General features: G+C 38.1%; 1 protein-coding gene across 3 annotated transcripts in view; it reads right to left on the reverse strand.

Annotated features, from left to right (window-relative positions):
• Window positions 1–14,061: 14,061 nt before the first annotated feature.
• LOC124545447 (uncharacterized HIT-like protein Synpcc7942_1390) overlaps window positions 14,062–21,175 on the reverse strand; it is a 38,305-nt gene continuing 31,191 nt past the window's right edge. For 2 of the 3 annotated variants that reach the window (XM_047124371.1, XM_047124370.1), the window contains exon 4: window positions 14,062–14,255. In XM_047124371.1, the coding sequence (XP_046980327.1) occupies window positions 14,164–14,255 (92 nt within the window). In that variant the 3' untranslated portion in view covers window positions 14,062–14,163. Of the gene's footprint in view, window positions 14,256–17,185; window positions 17,355–21,175 lie in introns of all 3 variants that reach the window. The other variant, XR_006967632.1, reaches the window with a different exon arrangement.

Here is a 21,175-nt window from a genome sequence, read left to right on the forward strand (position 1 = left end):
GTCACTGTAACGAAATTTCTGAAGAAACAGAGATTGCTGCGTAATAGTTATAAAACAAAGCGTAGGGCTATAGATAGAGAGATGCTGAATGAAACATGTTTGGCTGTCAAGAGAGCAATGTGTGGTGCCTTCATTGACTACCATAGCAGAATATTGTCAAATGATCTTTCACAAAATCCAAAGAAATTCTGATCATATGTAAGGGCTGTTTGTGGCTCCAAAGTTAGTGTTCAGTGTCTAGCAAATGAGACAGGAACTGAAATTGAGGGTAGCTAAGCAAAATCTGAAAAGTCTTAAATCTGTTTTCAAATGTTCCTTTACAAAGGAAAACGTAGGAGAATTGCCCCAATTTAGTCCTCGTACCACTGAGAACAGGACCAAATTAAATATTAGTGTCAGTGGCACTGAGAAACATCTGAAATCTTTAAAATTGAACAAAGCTCCAGAGCCCAATGTTATCCCTGTCAGAGTCTATACTGAATCTGCAGCTGAGTTAGCCCTTCTTCTCACTATAATCTATCATGGATGCCTCGAACAAATAAACATGGCCAGTTCTTGAAAAAGACATAAGTCACACATGTCTACAAGAAGAGTAGTACAAGTGATTCACCAAACTACCATCCAGTATCCTTGACATCAATTTGTTGTAGAATCATATAGCATATTCTGAGCTCAAACATAATCAGGTATCTTGGACAGAATGATCTCCTCAATGCAAACCAGCACGGATTTGGAAAACATCAATCATGTGAAACCCAACTCGCACTTTTCTCAAATGACATACTGAAAGCTTTGGATCAAGGCAACCAGATAGATGCAGTGTATCTTGTCCAAAAAGCATCTGACTCAGTACCACACCTACACTTACTGTCAAAGGTACAATCATATGGGGTATCAAGTGAAATTTGTGACTGGATTGAGGACTTTTTGGTTGGGAGGACACAGCATATTATCTTGGATGGAGAGTCATCATCATATGTAGTAATAACTTTGGGTGTGCCCCAGGGAAGCATGTTAGGACCCTTGCTGTTTATGTTGCATGTTAATGGCCTTGCAGACAATATTAACAGTAAAATCAGGCTTTTTGCAGAGGATACAGTTGTCTATAATGGAGTACTACCTGAAAGAAGCTGCATAAAGATTCAGTCAGATGTTGATAAAATTTCAATATGGCGCAGAGAATGGGAACTTGTTCAGAAATGTAAAATTGTGCACTTCACAAAACAAAACAAAAAACATAGTATCCTATGACTATACTATCAACAAGTCACTGTTGGAATCGGCCAACTCAGACAAATACCTGGGTGTAACACTTTATAGGTATATGAAATGCAATAATCACATAGGTTCAGTCGGGAGTAAAGCAGGTGGTACATTTCGGTTTATTGGTAGAACACTGGGGAACTGAAATCAGATTGCTTACAAATCACTCATGCCACCCACCCTAGAATATTGCTCAAGGGTGTAGGACCCACAACAGACAGGACTAACAGGGAACATTCAATGTATGTAGAGAATGGCAGCACAAATGGTCACAGGTTTGTTTAATCCAGGGGAGAATGTCACAGAGATACTGAAGGAACTGAAATGTCACAGAGATACTGAAGGAACTGAAACGGCAGACTCTTGAAGACAGACGTAAACTATCCCGAGAAAGTCTGTTACCAAAGTTTCAAGAACCAGCTTTAAATGATCACTCTAGGGATATACTACAACCCCCTACATATCACTCACACAGGGATCATGAGGATAAAATTAGAGTAATTACTGCACCCATGGAGGCATTCAAACAATCATTCTTCCCGTGCTTCATACATGAATGGAACAAGAAGAAACCCTATTAACTTGTACTATGGGATGTACACTCTGCCATCCACCTCAGAGTAGTTTGCAGAGTATAGATGTAAACTTAGATGTAAGGATTGGGGGGGGGGGGGGGTGGCAGATGATCAAGCAGATTCCAAATAATGCCTTAGCAACCAACCACTCACGGTGTATCTTGAGATAAATACGAGAGGACAGGGAGTATGTAGGTGTGCCAAGTGGCAAACTGATATGCTCCACCATTGTGTCAAACAGTGGTCACTGAAGCATACCCGGAAGTTATGGTACAAGAGGACTCGCAGTGTTGACCAGTCCCCAGCTCAGGAGTTCAGGAGCACCAATGTGCCAAACTTGTAACCAACCAAGGATGGTAGACATCCCAGAGAGTCTTGCTATTTGGAATGATCTGTATTTGGGGCACCTGTAACTTTAATGAATTACCTCAAATTTTGCAATTGTTATGCACACTGTGGGCAGTAATCATGGCCTTAAAGAGTTCCATAGATTTATGCTGTTGTTGTTGTTGTCTTCAGCCAGAAGACTGGTTCAAAGCAGCTCTCCATACTAGTATACTGTGGAAGCCTCTCCGTATCTGAATAACTGTTGCAACCTATATCCACTTCAACCTACTTATTGTGCTCATGGCTATGTCTCACTCCACATTTACTCCCAACACTTCTGTCCTTTACCAAACTGACAATTCCTTGATGCCCCAGGACAAGTGCTATCAACTGATCCCTTCTTTTAGTCCAGGTGTGCCATAAATTTCTTTTCTCCTCAATTCGATTTAGTACGTTTAAATCGATCTGCCTGTCTAATCTTCATCATTCTTCCACAGTGCCCCATTTTAAAAGTTTCTATTACCTTCTTGCTGCTTATCATCCATGTTACTTCTATACAAGGCTATGCTGCAGACAAATATCTTCAGAAAAGAATTCCTAACACTGAAATCAATATTCGATATTACAAAATTTCTCTTCTGCATTTTTAAACCATCTTTACTTTGGCCATAATCATTTATTTTGCTGCCCAAATAGTTAAAGTCATCCACTACTTTTAGTGTCTCATTTCCTAATCTAATGCCTTCAGCATCACCTGATTTAATTTGACTTCCTCCATTCCAATACCCTTGTTTTATGTTTGTTGTTCATCTTACAACTCATTTTTAATATGTTTTTATTAGGTTGCTCTCTTGTGTCAAAGGTAGCTGAGCTAGAGACTTGAAACTTTCAACATAACTCATAACTCGATGACAATGCAATATTTAACCGCTTTCATGAGTATGTGTATGCGTTGGGGGTGTACTTCATGTACAATTACTTTTTCCCCCTTTTCCTGTTCCACTTGTGAATATTTTATGGTAAGAATGGCTGCTGGTAAGTCCCAGTGTGAGCTATATTCTCTCTAATTTTTATTTTTTAGTTATTTTTGTGAGATAACCTTAGGAGGAAGCGATGTATTGACTCGGGCAATGAAGAACTGAAATAATCCATCAAAATGTTTGAAATCAGTTGAAGAATTTGATACACACTAGACTAAAAAGCAGAAAATAACGATTTAAATATTTTTTTTAATACAACATGTCTTAAAATGGACTAAAAATTATGAAATAATTTCTTCTAGCCTCACATCGATTCCTATCTCCTTCTAGATAGTCCTGAAACTTTGTGTTCGCGGATTTTTAATAGCCATGAAAATACATGTAGAATTTAAAATGAAAAACATGGGGCACATCCAATATTGATACAGGAATAGTTCACCTGTGTACTATTATCTATTACATGCCCCCACATTTTTATTGTAAAATCTACAAATATTTTCATAGCTATTAAAAATTCACCAGCACAAATTTTCTCATCTATCTATATGGGATTAGGAATCTGTATGGGGCTTGTCATCAGGAGAAAGAAAATTGGCGTTCTACAGATTGGAGGGTAGAATGTCAGATCCCTTAATTGGGCAGGTAGATTAGAAAATTTAAAAAGGAAATTGATTAGGTTAAAGTTAGATATAGTGAAGTTCGGTGGCAGGAGGAACAAGACTTCTGGTCAGGGTTATAAATACAAAATCAAATAGGGGTAATGCAGGAGTAGGTTTAATAATGAATAGGAAAATAGGAATGCGGGTAAGCTACTACAAACAGCATAGTGAATGCATTATTGTGGCCAAGATAGATACAAAGCCCACGCCTACCACAGTAGTACAAGTTTATATGCCAACTAACTACACAGATGACGAAGAGATTGATAAAATGTATGATGAGATAAAATAAATTATTCAGATAGAGAAGGGAGACGAAAATTTAATAATCATGAGTGACTGGAACTTGATAGTAGTAAAAGAAAGAGAAGGAAACGTAGTAGTTGAATATGGAATGGGAGTAAGGAATGAAAGACGAAGCCGCCTGGTAGAATTTTGCACAGAGCATAACTTAATCATAGCTAACACTTGGTTCAAGAGTCATGAAAGAAGGTTGTACACATGGAAGAAGCCTGGAGATACTCAAAGGTATCAGATAGATTATATAATGGTAAGACACAGATTCAGGAACCAGGTTTTAAATTGTAAGACATTTCCAGGGGCAGATGTGGACTCTGACCACAATCTATTGGTTATGAACTGTAGATTAAAACTGAAGAAACTGCAAAAAGGTGGTAATTTGAGAAGATAGGACCTGGGTAAACTGAAGGAACCAGAGGTTGTACAGAGCTTCAGGGAGAGCATTAGGGCACGATTGACAAGAATGGGGAAAAGAAATACAGTAGAAGAAGAATGGGTAGTTCTGAGGGATGAAGTAGTGAAGGCAGCAGAGGATCAAGTAGGTAAAAAGACGAGGGCTAGTAGAAATCCTTGGGTAACAAGAAAGTTATTGAATTTAGTTGATGAAAGGAGAAAATATAAAAATGCAATAAATGAAGCAGGCAAAAAGGAATACAAATGACTCAAAAATTAGATCGACAGGAAGTGCAAAATGGCTAAGCAGGGATGCCTAGAGGACAAATGTAAGGATGTAGAGGTGCATATCACTAGGGGTAAGATAGATACTGCCTACAGGAAACTTAAAGAGACCTTTGGAGAAAAGAGAACCACTTGCATAAATATCAAGAGCTCAGATGGAAATCCAGTTCTAAGCAAAGAAGAGAAAGCAGAAATGTGGAAGGGGTATATAGAGGGTCTATGCAAGGGCAATGTTGTTGAGGATAATATTATAGAAATAGAATAGAATGTAGATAAAGATAAAATGGGAGATATGATACTGTGTGAAGAGTTTGACAGAGCACTGAAAGATCTGAGCCAAAAGAAGGCCGCAGGAGTAGACAACATTCCATTAGAACTACCGACAGCCTTGGGAGAGCGAGGCCTAACAAAACTCTACCATCTAGTAAGATGTATGAGACAGGCAAAATACCCTCAGACTTCAATAAGAATATAATAATTAAAATCCCAAAGAAAGCAGGTGTTGACAGAAGTGAAACTTACCGAACTATCAGTTTAATAAGCCACAGCTGCAAAATACTAACACGAATTCTTTACAGGCGAATGGAAAAACTGGTAGAAGCCGACCTCAGGGAAGATCAGTTTGGATTCCATAGAAATGTTGGAACACGTGAGGCAATACTGACCCTACGACTTATCTTAGAAAAGAGATTAAGGAAAGGCAAACCTACATTTCTAGCATTTGTAGACTTACAGAAAGCTTTTGACAATGTTGACTGGAATACTGTCTTTCAAATTCTGAAGGTGGCAGGTGTAAAATACAGGGCGTGAAAGGCTATTTACAATATGTACAGAAACCAGATGGCAGTAATAAGAGTCGAGGGGTATGAAAGGGAAGCAGTGGTGGGGAAGTGAGAGAGACAGGGTTGTAGCCTATCCCCGATGTTATTCAATCTGTATATTGAGCAAGCAGTAAAGGAAACAAAAGAAAAATTCAGAGTAGGAATTAAAATCCATGGAGAAGAAATAAAAACTTTGGGGTTCACCAATGACATTGTAATTCTGTCAGAGATGGCAAAGGACTTGGAAGAGCAGTTGAACGGAATGGACAGTGTCTTGAAACGAGGATATAAGATGAATATCAACAAAAGCAAAACGAGGATAATACAATGTAGTCGAATTAAATCGGGTGATGCTGAAGGAATTAGATTAGGAAATGAGACACTTAAAGTAGTAAATGAGTTTTGCTATTTGGGGAGCAAAATAACTGATGATGTTCGAAGTAGAGAGGATATGTAATGCAGACTGCCGATGGCAAGGAAGTCGTTTCTGAAGAAGAGAAATTTGTTAACATCGAGTATAGATTTAAGTGTCAGGAAGTCGTTTCTGAAAGTATTTGCATGGAGTGTAGCCATGTATGGAAGTGAAACATGGACGATAAATAGTTTAGACAAGAAGAGGATAGAAGCTTTCGAAATGTAGCAGAAGAATGCTGAGGATTAGATGGGTAGATCACATAACTAATGAGGTGGTACTGAATAGAATTGGAGAGAAGAGAAATACGTGGCACAACTTGACTAGAAGAAGGGATCGGTTGGTAGGGCATATTCTGAGGTATCAAGGGATCACCAATTTAGTATTGGGGGGCAGCGTGGAGGATAGAGTAGCATGGAGAGCTGCATTAAACCAGTCTCTGCACTGAAGACCACAACAACAACATGGGGCTTGGAGAAATTATTTTATGTTTTTTAGCCCATTCCAAAAACATGTTATATTGAAAAGTTTTTACTGCAAATAATTTCAAGTCTCTATCTATTCTGTTCAATTGCTCTTCCAAGTCTTTTGCTATCTTTGACCTAAAAGGTGTTTTTAATTTCTTGTACCTTAACTTTAATTCTGTTTTCAAATTCCTCCATGGTTTCCTGTACTGCTTGCTCAGAGTGAAAACAGAATTATGTAGTGGATACACTTCAAACCTTTCTCATTGCCTTGTGAACTACTGTTTCCTTTTCACGTCCTTCGACATTTAATTGTAGTCTTGTTTCTGTACAAGCTATAAATAACCTTTTGCTCCCTGTGTCCTGTCCATGCTACCTTCAAAATTTCAAAAACTGTAGGCCAGTCAACATTTTCAAAAGCTTTCTCTGTATCTACAGACACTATAATTGTAGGTTTGCCTTTCTTTAACTTAATTTCTAAGATAAAACATAAGAGTCCATATTGCCTCCTCACATTTTCCTACATTTCTCCAGAGCTCAAACAGATGTTTCTCGAGGTCACCTATGACTTTTTTTTTCCATTCTTCTGTAATTGGTTCAATCAAAGATTTTGCAACCATGACTTATTAAACTGTTTATTCGGTAGTACTCTCACATATTGGTACCTACATTCTTGCGAATTGGAATTATGACATTCTTCTTTAAGTCTGAGAGTATTTCATCTGCCTCATATGTCTTGCACACCAAGTGGAATAGTTTTGTCATGGCTGTGTCTCTCCAAAGAATATCAATAATTCTGAAGAAATTTCCACTTAAGCCTTTCAATGCTCCATCAGATTCTTCTTGCAGTATCATATCTCCCATGTAATCGTCACCTACTTGCTCTTCATTTTATATAATATTGGCCTCTAGTTTGCTTCCCTTATATTGACTCTGTATATATTCCTTCCACATTTCAGCTTTCTCTTCTCTGCTTGCCTTCTGAGCTTTGATAGCCATACAACTACTTCTTTTTTCTGTAGTGGTCTCTCTAATTTTTCTATGTGTGGCATCTGTTTTTCCCCTAGTCACAAGCATTTGTCACTTAGCCATTTTGGATTTTCTGTCAATCTCATTTTTAAGACGTCTGTATCTGTATTCCCTTGCACTTGCTTCATTTTTATATTTTATCTTTTCCTCAATTAGATTCAGTACCTTCTGCTTTATCCAAAGATTTCTACTTGTCCTTAGCTTTTTTCCTATGTTACCCACTACTACCTTCGCTATTTGTCTCAAGCTACCCTTTCATCTTCTATTCTGTTCCTTTCACTGCTTCAGTCCAACGTTTCCTAATGCATCCTCTGAAACTCTCATCAACCTCTCGTTCTTTCAACTTATTCAGGCCCTGTCTCCTTAATTTCCTACTTTTCAGTTTTAATCAGCAGTTCATAATTAATAAATTATGGTCAGGTTCCAGATCTGCTCCTGGAAATGTCTTATAGTTTAAAACTTGGTTCTGAAATCTGTCTTGCCATTACATAATAAATCTGGATGCTTCCAGTGGCCCCAGATCTGTTCCATGTACACAGCCTTCTTACAGGATTCTTAAACCAAATATTAGTGATCATTAAATTAAATGCTGTTTCCAAAATTCTACCACACAGCTTCATCTTTCATTCCTTTCCCCCCAGTCCACGTATTGAACTCTCGTCATGCGCCACAATTAAATTTTCTTTTTCCTTAACTGTCTGAATAATTTCCTTTATCTCATCATGCACTCTTTGAATCTCTTCACCATCTGTGGAACTAGTAGGCACAGAAATTTTTGATGCTTTGGTCAGTGTTGGCTTTATGTCTACCTTGTCAATGATCATGCATTCAATTTGTTGCTCGTAATAGCTTACCGTCATCCCTATTCTCTTATTCATTATTAGGCAAACTCTTGCATTGCTCCTGTTTGATTTTGTGTTGATTATCCTGTGCTCAACTGACCAAAAGTCCTATTCTTCCTGCCACCGCAATCATTAATTCCCACTATGTCTAGCTTCAACGTATCCACTTCCATTTTTAAATTATCTAATGTAGCTACTCGATTAAGGGATATAAAATATCATGATCAGATTTGTAGAATACCAGTCTTATCATATTCGTGAGCAGTCTCCGTCCAGAGATCCAAGTAGGGGATTATTTTACTTCCGGAATATTTTACTCAAGAGGATGCCATCATCATTAAACCATACTTAGAGCTGCATGCCCTTGGGGGAATAAATAATGGCTGTTTCCCCTTGCTTTCATCTATTCACAGTACCAGCACAAGCAAGGCCATGTTGACTAATGTTACAAGGACAGACCAGCCATCATCCAGACTGTTCCCCTGCAACTAATAAAAAGGCTGCTGCCTCTCTTGAGGAACCACGGGTTAATATGGCCTAACTACAGACACCTCTCTATACTGCTTGCACCTATGGTACATCTATATGTATCATTGAAGCAAGTAAGCCACCCTACTTCGGCAAGGTTCCTTGGTTCATATTGTTTGTATATTGTGAAGTAATTCTATGGGAAAGTAAATTTTAATCATTCAGTGTAACACCAAATTCTAGCAGCAGATAATACACCAAATCTGAAAAAAATATGATGTGGCTGAACACAAAACCGTACTGCAAATTAATGAGATTCGATCACCATGGGGGCCATGGAAATTAGAATATACACACTTATCACCACTACAGTTTCCATACTTGTACATTCATGTTAGGATGTAGACCAACGAAAGGGTGTTTTCTTGCTACCCTTATGAAATCTAATGAAGGTTGTAGCATTTACTTACTTAAAGTAGCTTGTAATCGTTTATGTGAAAATTCAGTGGCTTTCATAACTAACACATAGAATATGCTTAGCACTAACTGCTGCTGAGGGAGGGGAACAGCTTGAACCAATGAGAGAATAGCATCATTTGGCAGAGTTTCAAACTGAAAATATTCAGTTTTCATAACTCTACATAAAAGGAATTTTTTTGCGTTAATACTTGTTTTGGGCTGGACACCTCTGTTCTGAAGACTCCTTTTCAGGCATGTCAGAAGTTTAGTTTTGAAAAACTACTCAGTTTATCAAAAGCACTCAACACCATTTTTACTCTTCTGTTTATTTCTTTTCTTTCCACAATGGTCTCTGGCTACCACAACATAAAAGCACATCCTCTGGTTCTATGTCTGCCTGATTTATTGTACAGTTTGTTTTTCCATATTTTCATTGTACATTATTTTAGTCTTTTGTAATTGATTTTCAGTCCTACTTTCAAACTCGAGTCTCCTCCATTTGTTGATGATGTTTATCAGCACTAGAGACAAGCAGTACATCCCCAGCATATAAAAGGCGGTTTAGGTATATTTGATTAACGCTTATTCCTTCTTCGTTTTACCAGTTTTACCAGAAAACTTCCTATAAGATTGCTGAGAATAGCTCTACTGATATAGAACTGCCTTGCCATGAGTTCTTTCAGTTCTGATTTTCTTACTACCCATATGAAATCTAATGTAGGCTGTAGCATTTAATTATGTTCTTCATCATATTAAAGTAGCTTGTAAACAATTTTTCTGGTGGCAGTTAGGAATACTGTTTTCTCAAAGCCACTGATGTTTCAGTGCAAAAGAGATATTATCTTACTCATTAAGAATTACATTCTTTATGTGTATATAAGCACTTATTCTTCCCTTTCACTAGGTACACAACAACAAGACATCAGTTTGTAACACTCAAGGCATATTCACCCCATTCCCGTGACTTTCTAAGGGATGACATAGTAAGCATGAAACATCTAAAGATAAGTTTTCTTTTTACTTTTTTATACTATTATTCACCACGAGGCATCTTATATTTTAATTGAAAGTAATTAAAAAAGTATTCATTTACAGTGATTCTTGAGTTTCTCCCGGCGTATTTGATAATCAAAATATCCATGGGTATGCTGCCGGTCTATAGTGTCCAACGGGCACACTATAGACCGGCAGCATACCCGTGGATATTTTGATTATTCATTTACAGTTCAGTTGAATTATATGTCACAATATTTTTCCATGATAGCTTTTGTCTCAATGGCATTCATAATTATTTGGTACCTCTCTTTCATAAGAATCTACCTTAAAAAAGGAAAAAGCATAGAAGAAACATGGAGAATTAATAGGTGTGAAAGGACGGTGCTGTTCTGGTTACAATGTGTTTGTTTTTTAGGAAATTGTTGTGGAAATAACTTACTACACAAAGCATTTGGATGTAGACCAATGAGAGGGTGTTTCATACTTTACACAGAAATGATTGCACCACTTTCTGAACTGGTTCTCCAAGCTCTACAGTCACACATTCAGTAGAACAATTTAACTAGATTTTGCCATACCGAGTGAAAAAAAGGGGGGGGGGGCAAGCAAACACTTCACGTCAGTGCGAGAGCCGTTTTCAGTGACGGGCCTGACAAAAGCCACAACTGTGTAATTAAGATGTGATCTGATCTGTTACTTGTACACCCAGCTTCTCTGGTTGCAATAAATTGAGGAAAAATCAAAAACTGAACAACTCTGGCCCAAATTTAAGTAAACTTAACTGCACAATATAGCAGAAATACGGAGAGTACAGGCATAGGAACTGCCTGCTGGATAACAGTGATCATTAAATATTAAAACTGCAGTGCAGCCACTAGTAGCATGCAATTTTATTTTGAAATGTTTCACTCGACCACCACAAGCCTCTTCAGAACTGTGAATATGCAATGTGCTAACCACCATAAAATAAAATAAATTCACATATTCAACTTACAATGCGATAACTTACATTACATAACTGAGGAAATGTGTTACTAATATTTTTCCATTTTAATGAACTGTAATTTTTAGACGAATCATGTTGCTATCTCTGACTTCTGCAATCATATACACTTATTTGTAGATCATTCTTATTAATTTTGATGAGCTTTTACAAATACAACATACATTAAGTAAATGCCTACAAAACATCAGTTTTAATTTCTTTTTTGTGTTAATTTAAAAGGTATTTATAACCAGTCATGAATCTTAGAGATGTGTTCATGCCCATGAAAGCAGCAACTGTTTACCGTGTTTATGACGTCAGCAGTGCTAACACGAACGGTCTTCCTAATTGCCGTCTGGTTTAAATATGAACATTCCATGCAATTTGAAATTTGTTACCTTCATGAGCATACACAAATATGTATATGTACCAAATACAAATCTTGTAAATACCTTCATCTCTATATATTATACTCTAATAGCTGTAGACATGAGGAATCATGTCACCATTACTGAATTGTATGTTTAATCTACGCTAATATAGGTCACTTTTAATGGCATTAATAACCTGTTATATACACGACACATGTATGTTAATGCCCATAAAAACAGCAATTATAATTTCAGTTAGTAATATTACAATTTCTTTTCAAAATTATTTTAGTAGCCAGGTACAGTTTTTGGACTTCTATATGTGAAAGCCTGGAAACGTGATGGATATTGATGGATATTTGCCATGGTTTAGTGATATTGTTTTTTGTATTCCACTGTTTTACATTAGGCATTGTGAGGTACTTTTAACCGAAGAGCATATCTGTAGGGCTTTTGACTCACTCAACAAGAAATGATGTCTAGCTGGTTAATGAAAGAATGTACCTCACCACAACATGTGTGGTAACTGTACACAATCAAAGAACTCCACTTCACTTCATGTATGATGGTGGTGCTACACACAGCCCGATAATTGTAACATGTGGCCCTCAACTTAGTAATGCAAGTTATCATGTTGTAAGTTAAATCTGTCAATTTATTCTAGTGTATGATGGTGGAACACACTGTATACACAGTTCTCAAGATGCTCATGTTGGTCAAATGAAACATGTCAAAATGAAAAAAAGTTACTTGCAACTTGTGGATGACAGTATTTGTTTGAGTTTATAAACTGCTTGACATGTAAAAGTTGGATGTGCTGATTTCGTATCACAACTGATGTCAATGTAGCATGTGATTACTTTCAGCAGTAATGGGTAATGCTGATGACAGTGGCATCCATGAGATCTATAGGAAATAACTACCATTCTTCTCACAGTTGATTTCAGCCCAACAGGAATCTGCAGAGGAAGATTGTGGCAGCATACTTCCTGAGAGCATCATAAATAAGTTCTATGCAGTTCAGGGCAAGAGATCAAGATCAAACTGGCAATTGTTGTCCATGCATTAAAATGTAAAACTCAAGTCAGTGGCACAACCTTTGACTGACCCTTTTGGATGCTGAACCTAGGACAATTCATTGACCTTGAATCACATGCAATATTGTCTAGTTCTGCATGTCACTTAATGTAGTAATAATCAAGTATTTATAACTTAAGTTCTGAAATATTTCAGCCCCTCCACTGACAATTATGAAGCCAAAGGACACACGTATCAGGTGTGTTCAACAAGAAATGCAACACTTTTTCTCCTGAAAACAGGTTGACTTTACTCAGAACTCCAATACATCATATTAATACCCACTCTTTTTGCTACAAAATCCTATTTCTCAACATAATCTCCATTCAGTGCAACTGCCTTACCACCTTACTGTATGACCACATGGCACCACTCTGCTGGTCAACGTGGGACCCAATGTCTTGCTGCATCAATAACCAACCCATAATCTATGTACTGCTTCCCGCAAAGTGCTTCATGGGGCCAAACATTTGCAAATATGAAGATGTGAGATCCAAGCTGTAGAGTGTATGAGGAAGAACAGACCAATGAAGTGTGCAGGCTTGCGTGAGGTCTTGTGCTGGCAGGGAGAAGAAGTTCCTTTGCATATTATTATTATTATTTCAAACATCCTAAAGTCATTTCTTAAGTTTCTGGAGGGTAGCACAATACACTCCAGAGTTGATAGTTGCACCATGAGGGAGGACAAACACCTCGCCCAATGACTCATCAAGCTTTTCTCCACTGCCAGGTCTCTGTAGACATTCTGAAAGTGCCTAGGAATATCTGCAATGCTCTCTTTTTCTGCTAAAAGAAACTCAATTATAGTTCTCTGCTTGAAACAGATCTCTGTTCCAGACACCATTTTACAGGCTGGGTATACATTGTCACCAATCAGAACTTCATGAAACTACAGGGGCTGAATTGAGAACATTCCCGATGTCGCAATGAAATTGTCCAAGAAACAAAAAATGTGTTGCATTACTTATTGAACACCCCTTGTATTTTATGCTGTCAGACTACTAGCATCACCTTACACATTTTTTACCGGAACTGACAGATTGTTTCTTAATATCTTGGTGTGTATGCACAGTCACTGAAGTATCAAAGCTGTATGATATGTCTAAAGTAAACGAACTATTTGTGATATTTAAATCTTTTTGTCTGACTTGGTAGAATTCACCTCCATCCTGCCAGCTTACATAATGCTCCTATGTAGATATAATCCACTTCTTTTAGCAATTCTAATTTTTCTGATAACTGCCAAACAGCTTACACTTAAGATCAGCAAGTACAATTTTTCAAACAATTGCCATGACAGCACCTTCAAAGGAAAAAGAACAAAATAACAGTCCACACATTCAAAGCATTTCTGATTATTCTTTCATGGTAAACTTATTTATTGTTCTCTTATTTACAGGTTCCAAAGAACTGAGCAACAGTTACAACAAAAATATGTGCACAATAAACTGCAATAGTTAACCTGGTGGCCAACCAAGCTGTCGCCCACCGACTACATGGATATGGAGATGATACACAGACTGGCATCCATCAGGCCCGTTATTTATAACTGAAATGAAATTTAAATCACACAGATAAAGTGAAAATATTAACATTTTACATCTTGAATGTGTGTGTGTGTGTGAGAGAGAGAGAGAGAGAGAGAGAGAGAGAGAGAGGTGGTGGTGGTGGTGGTGGCGGCGGTAGCAGCAACAGTAGCAGTAGTATATTTTCTGTCATAGTTCGCAAGGAGGGCAATGTTCACAAACTTAGCAACATTTTCAGTCTTCTAAATAGCACAATGTCTCACCTACACTATAATGTTAGCTGTTACCTTCACACCTTCCATTATTTATATTCTGCTAGGCTATATGGACAGTGACAATCAGACAAATGTTTACCTGTAGTAAACTTATACCAATTTCTGGGCCACAGTTTCTTTGGGAAATCATATGATCTTTTATTTCAATACGACAATTCCAATTTTGCTAGTCTGAATTTGTTGAAAATAAGAAAAGTCTTAAGAAGCTTCTTCAAAATAGGGCGTTCATATTATACTCTGGGTCATCCTGTAGCCATATACATAAAGAAATATTCATATAATAGAGGAAAACATTCCACGTGGGAAAAATATATCTAAAAACAAAGATGATCTAACTTACTAAACAAAAGCGTTGGTATGTTGATAGAGACACTAACAAACAAAAACACACACACAAAATTCAAGCTTTCGCAACCAACAGTTGCATCATCAGGAAAGAGGGAAGGAGAGGGAAAGACGAAAGGATGTGGGTTTTAAGGGAGAGGGTAGGGAGTCATTCCAATCCCGGGAGCGGAAAGACTTACCTTAGGGGGAAAAAAGGACAGGTATACACACGTATCCATCCGCACATACACAGACACAAGCAGACATATGTAAAGGCAAAGAGTTTGGGCAGAGATGTCAGTCGAGGCGGAAGTACAGAGGCAAAGATGTTGTTGAATGACAGGTGAGGTATGAGTGGCAGCAACTTGAAATTAGCGGAGATTGAGGCCTGGTGGGTAATGGGAAGAGAGGATATACTGAAGGGCAAGTTCCCATCTCCGGAGTTCTGACAGGTTGGTGTTAGTGGGAAGTATCCAGATAACCCGGACGGTGTAACACTGTGCCAAGATGTGCTGGCCGTGCACCAAGGCATGTTTAGCCACAGGGTGATCCTCATTACCAACAAACACTGTCTGCCTGAGTCCATTCATGTGAATGGACAGTTTGTTGCTGGTCATTCCCACATAGAATGCGTCACAGTGTAGGCAGGTCAGTTGGTAGATCACGTGGGTGCTTTCACACGTGGCTCTGCCTTTGATCGTGTACACCTTCCGGGTTACAGGACTGGAGTAGGTGGTGGTGGGAGGGTGCATGGGACAGGTTTTACACCGGGGGCGGTTACAAGGGTAGGAGCCAGAAGGTAGGGAAGAAGGTTTGGGGATTTCATAGGGATGAACTAAGAGGTTACGAAGGTTAGGTGGACGGCGGAAAGACACTATTGGTGGAGTGGGGAGGATTTCATGAAGGATAGATCTCATTTCAGGGCAGGATTTGAGGAAGTCGTATCCCTGCTGGAGAGCCACATTCAGAGTCTGATCCAGTCCTGGAAAGTATCCTGTCACAAGTGGGGCACTTTTGGGGTTCTTCTGCGGGAGGTTCTGGGTTTGAGGGGATGAGGAAGTGGCTCTGGCTATTTGCTTCTGTACCAGGTCGGGAGGGTAGTTGTGGGATGTAAAAGCTGTTTTCAGGTTGTTGGTGTAATGGTTCAGGGATTCAGGATTGGAGCAGATTCGTTTGCCACAAAGACCTAGGCTGTAGGAAAGGGACCGTTTGATATGGAATGGGTGGCAGCTGTCATAATGGAGGTACTGTTGCTTGTTGGTGGGTTTGATGTGGACGGATGTATGAAGCTGGCCATTGGACAGATGGAGGTCAACGTCAAGGAAAGTCGCATGGGATTTGGAGTAGGACCAGGTGAATCTGATGGAACCAAAGGAGTTGAGGTTGGAGAGGAAATTCTGGAGTTCTTCTTCACTGTGAGTCCAGATCATGAAGATGTCGTCAATAAATCTGTACCAAACTTTTGGGTTGGCAGGCCTGGGTAACCAAGAAGGCTCTATCAACATACCAATGCTTTCGTTTGGTGTTACATCATCTTTGTTTTTAGATATAAACAAATATTCAATTTGACATTCACATAAAATGGGAATAAATTAAATGCACTGCTTGCAGAGAAGAGATATGTGGAGACTACGATTATAAATCAAAAGATTAAAAAGTTGCTGGCTGTCTTGAGGCTGCTAGATACACACCAGCTGGTTGGTGATTGAAAATGGCTAATTCTAGAGAAGAGAAAGACATTCAAAAGGGCAAAAAATAGGGAAGTTATACTGCAGTTACACAGAGTCAGTGTTGCAACTATAATAATTTTTTGTATGATTTGTATTTGTTTACTCTATCTTAAAATATTTACATTTTCAACATATACTGTTACTGTAACTCACAAATCTGTTCAGGATGTGACTTGGCAAGTACAAGCATGGTTGCTCATTCATGACATGTAGAACGAGTGAGGGACATATAAAAAATGATATGCAGCAGAGGAGAGAATACAGTTTTGCACTGACTTCTGAGGAATGAAAACATGTTACTTCTGGTGCAGCCTTTAATGTAATGCCACTCAGTATGAAGAGCTTCTCTGTTTAAACTCGTGATAAGTGGCACAGCTGTTAGGATATAACTTCAAAGTTAAAGTTAGACATATTAATACCACTGTAAAAACTGTCCACACAAGATTAATAACAATCAATGATAATGGAACAGTATTTCAAGATGTTTTGCATGATTTAAAAAAAAACTCATTCATGATGTTATAACAAGATTTTATGGTTGCTGAGGTGCAAAACAAAGAAAGCATGATTGTGTAATGTGACTAACTTATGTGTTCATCAAGTGGAAGCACAAAAGTAACTTACTGTGTTCATTTTTTCAGTAACTTCATTTGTACATTTATATGTGTTTGCAGAAAAAAGTCAGTAAAAGCAATTTGCCTTATTGCTTTTCTAATACTGGACAAGGTGTCTAGTTCAACTGAAGGATAATTAGTGACAACATGTTTGGTATCTACAACTGATCAGATTTAGCCTGAAAACAGAAAATTTCATGTAGCCTGTCTCACTGAACCATAAGTTGCAGAATTCAAGACATTGTCATTCACTTAACAGTGAAAACGAGGCTTCTTGCACAAATTTTAATTGCATTTTCTTTGACACAAGATGAATGCACCACCATTTGTGATACTGTTTGGACGGTTATTTATTCTTCCATCTCAAAAGCAGCCTTATTATTAAATAATTACTAAGACTCATACTAAAACCTCGGTAATTGGGTCCGAGTAGAGCTCGAATTTGGGAAAACTCAAATTACACAGAGTGACAATTTTAAAGTCCTTTTCTTTAAAATATGGTCAAAATTTGATGTTCACAGTATTATTACAATAAACAAAGGTATTTTATTAGTTATTGTATTACTTAAAGTTTGTTTTACAAATTATGTTTTATGATAAATACATACGTATTACACATATTACTGTAGAACTGTTGCTATTTTACATATTTTATTTTCAGAAAGAGTTCTTTTTTTTTTTTTTTTTAAGAATATCTGTTAGCAGTGTAGTCCTGCCATCTTCGTAAAAGCATAACATCATCCGGTGTCACCAGATTTTGCTGCTCTACACAGCACAGTGCTAATTCTAATGCCACTGTTCCATCACTATGACTCACTTCGTTGGGTTACATCCTGTGTTGTCTTGAATGATAATTTTTTGCTTGTTAAGTATTTATTTTTGTTTCCAGTACAGATGTATGGAAGGATGGGGGAGGGAGGGAGGGGGGGAGGGAGGGAGGGAGGGAGAGAGAGAGAGAGAGAGAGAGAGAGAGAGAGAGAGAGAGAGAGAGAACTAGTAAGGCTGACATTTGTATATTTTTGAATGATCTTGGTTTGGCAGATTTACCAATTAACAAAGGTGGGCAATTTATGGTCTCCAGAGACATTGCTGCAAGCTAGGATCATTACTCTATCTTTTGATTTCTTATAACCTGGAGAGGAAGCTTCATTTCTGGCTGCTAGTGCTTTAGTTGGAGTCCTGTCTCATCACAACTATAAACTTGATCCAGTGACAGATTTTCCTAATTTACTATATTTTTGTATTTTTTCTTAGGATTACTTTGACAGCTCTGTTGTCAGTGGATAGCTTTCACTGCAAATTTCAAGCTGGCTCACCCCATATCTCTTGCACCTAATTTGCCCATACAGAGTGTCAGAACTAGCAGAAAAACTTTCTTCTCCTTCTTCTGATAAAAGTGCCTTCTCATGAGTCATTGGACTACTTATTGTGCTTCCTTTGGCTCACTGTTAGTAAACTAAAAGTAAAAGGCTTCGCTAGACTTTTGCATTCTGATTTTTTTCATAGTACGTGGATTCCAAATTTTTTCTTCTTTTTTTTCCCCGTTTTATCACCAGTCACTAACTTCACCTAAGCCCAACTCTGCCACTGCCTTTTTTTATAGTCCTCCTCTGTCTAATCTGTTCAGTATTAAAACTTTCGTCTCCAAAGAAACAAATTTTCTCTTATGTTTTGAAGAGTCAGTGTTCACGTTACTGAAGAAATGGCAGAAACAATAATAAATACGTAACACAACCTGATTACACATACACAGAACACTGAGCAGACTCTTGCTAACTGGCAGTGGGTGAAACAACAATAGTAGCTAAAGCAGGCACAAATGTATGCACACACATCTCTGTCACTGGTCACACCCACTTCCTGGATTTTTTTAAAATTTTATCCATGATATTCTTTGTGATTTTTTTTAAACGTAATACTCACCCATTGTCCACCCTTGATTGAAAGGAGGCTTGGATTGCCATGGCTCAAATTACCAAGGTTTTACTATATTCTGAACAAAATAAACTGACAGAGACTAAAGGAGAATCTTCCTTTTGTGACTATCATGTCAAAATAGCTATCATAGTATGGAACATCACTTTTATGAGACACATCAAAATCACTGCTACCTCTACAAAAGATTTTTCTACAATATTTCATTTATCATCAGTAGAAGTTACAGAATGACAGTTATTGAACTTCATGAAATAAAATCATCATAACTTCTGAATGCTATATGTTTGGACATTCAAACTGCATGGTAGGCCGCGGAGCATGATGGGAATTAGTATGTGAATGCGCATGTGCCTTCTTGTTGTTGACCATTTGCAAATGAAAAGGTCACAGTACAGCATGCCTGAGCATATAGCGCTTGTGATGGCCTACTACACGAGCAATAACAGCCCTACTATGGCTCAAAGAAAGTTTGCGACCAAATTCAAGCTGAAGACAACTGGTCCAATAGTGCTAACAATCAAGAATTAAGTTTGAGAGAATGGGTAGTGTTCATGATGACAGCATTAGCAATGCTGGTTGTCCAAAAAGGGTGGAAACGTCTGAAAACATCAAGAAGACATGTGCTGTGTTTGAAACCAGCCCCAGGAAATTGTTCAGACGAGCTGCACAACAGGTGAGAATCAACAGGGAGACACTGTGACAAAGTGTTGTTGAAGACATGCATCTCTTCCTATACAAAATTCAAACCCATCAGCCATTAAGCCCCAAGGGCCATGGAACAGCAGTTGTGTTTCACCAATACTATTGTCCACAGAATTGACAAACAGGATTTTGATGTGAATATGGTTAAGTTTAGCAACAAAGCCCACTTTTCATTTGGATGGGTTCACCAATATGCAAAATTGGCACATTTGGGGGACTGATAATCCGCATATCCCAATCGCGAAGTCTCTTCACCCTCAACGGGTGACTGGGGTGACTGTATGGTGTGCAATGTACAGTCACGGAATTATCGGTGCAATATTCCTTGATGGCACAGTGACTACCAAATAGTATGTGACTGATTTCAACAAGATGTGGTTCATGCAAGACAGAGCTCAAACCCATCAAAGCAGGAGCATTTTTTGGTGTCTTGGAGGAGCATTTTAGGGATCGCATTCTGGCTCTGGGATATCCAGAGGCCGCAGCCATATTCTTCGGATCTAAACACATACGACTCCTTTTTGGGGAGGCTATATTAAAGACAAGGTGTACAATAATAGCCCCAAAACCATTGCTGAGCTGAAAACAGCCATTCAGGCGGTCATTGATGTTCTGATACTTCAGCACGTCATGCAGAATTTCACTATTCGTCTGCGCCACATCATTGCCAATTATGGCAGGCATGTCAAACATCTCACAACCTAAATCCGATTATCTATAGTGGCGTTTACATGTTGAATAAACCGTGTGCATGCCGTAGTTTGTAACTAATTTAAGTTTTTTTTTCATATAAAAAATTGGAAATTTGTGGTAAGTTCTGTGGGACCAAACACTGCTGAGGTCGGCGGTCCCTAGTCTTACACACTACTTAATCTAACTTAAACTATCTTATGCCAAGGACAACACACAAATCCATGCTCGAGAGAGGACTCAAACTTCCAGTTCAATGATTATTACCCCGTATATGTAAAGAGCATCAACATGGATAAAGTCATGAGTGTGTTGACTTGTTGAGCAAGTTACCTCTGTAGTATAGATTAACATCACCAGTTCAAAGACTGTGGAAAATTTGGAAATCACTTGTTGAGCTTTGTCATTTTACTATGAGATATATTAACTAAAGCTACATCATATTCTTGACAGATTCTTACAACGTTAAAGCTAAACAGATGTACTCATCATGCACGTGAGTGACAAACTTGTAGCAGGATTGAAAGATAAATAATAGGTAGCCAATTTGTGGGCCAGAAATGAAAACACTTTTCAGTCACACCTCCAGCTGCCACACTTAGCAATATGGGGAAAAAAAAAAGAAAAAAATTGAAAGCTGTCAAAAATCATTGCATGATCTCCACAGACT

This window comes from Schistocerca americana, chromosome 8 (assembly GCF_021461395.2).
Source record: "Schistocerca americana isolate TAMUIC-IGC-003095 chromosome 8, iqSchAmer2.1, whole genome shotgun sequence".
NCBI classification, from domain to species: Eukaryota; Metazoa; Arthropoda; class Insecta; order Orthoptera; family Acrididae; genus Schistocerca; species Schistocerca americana.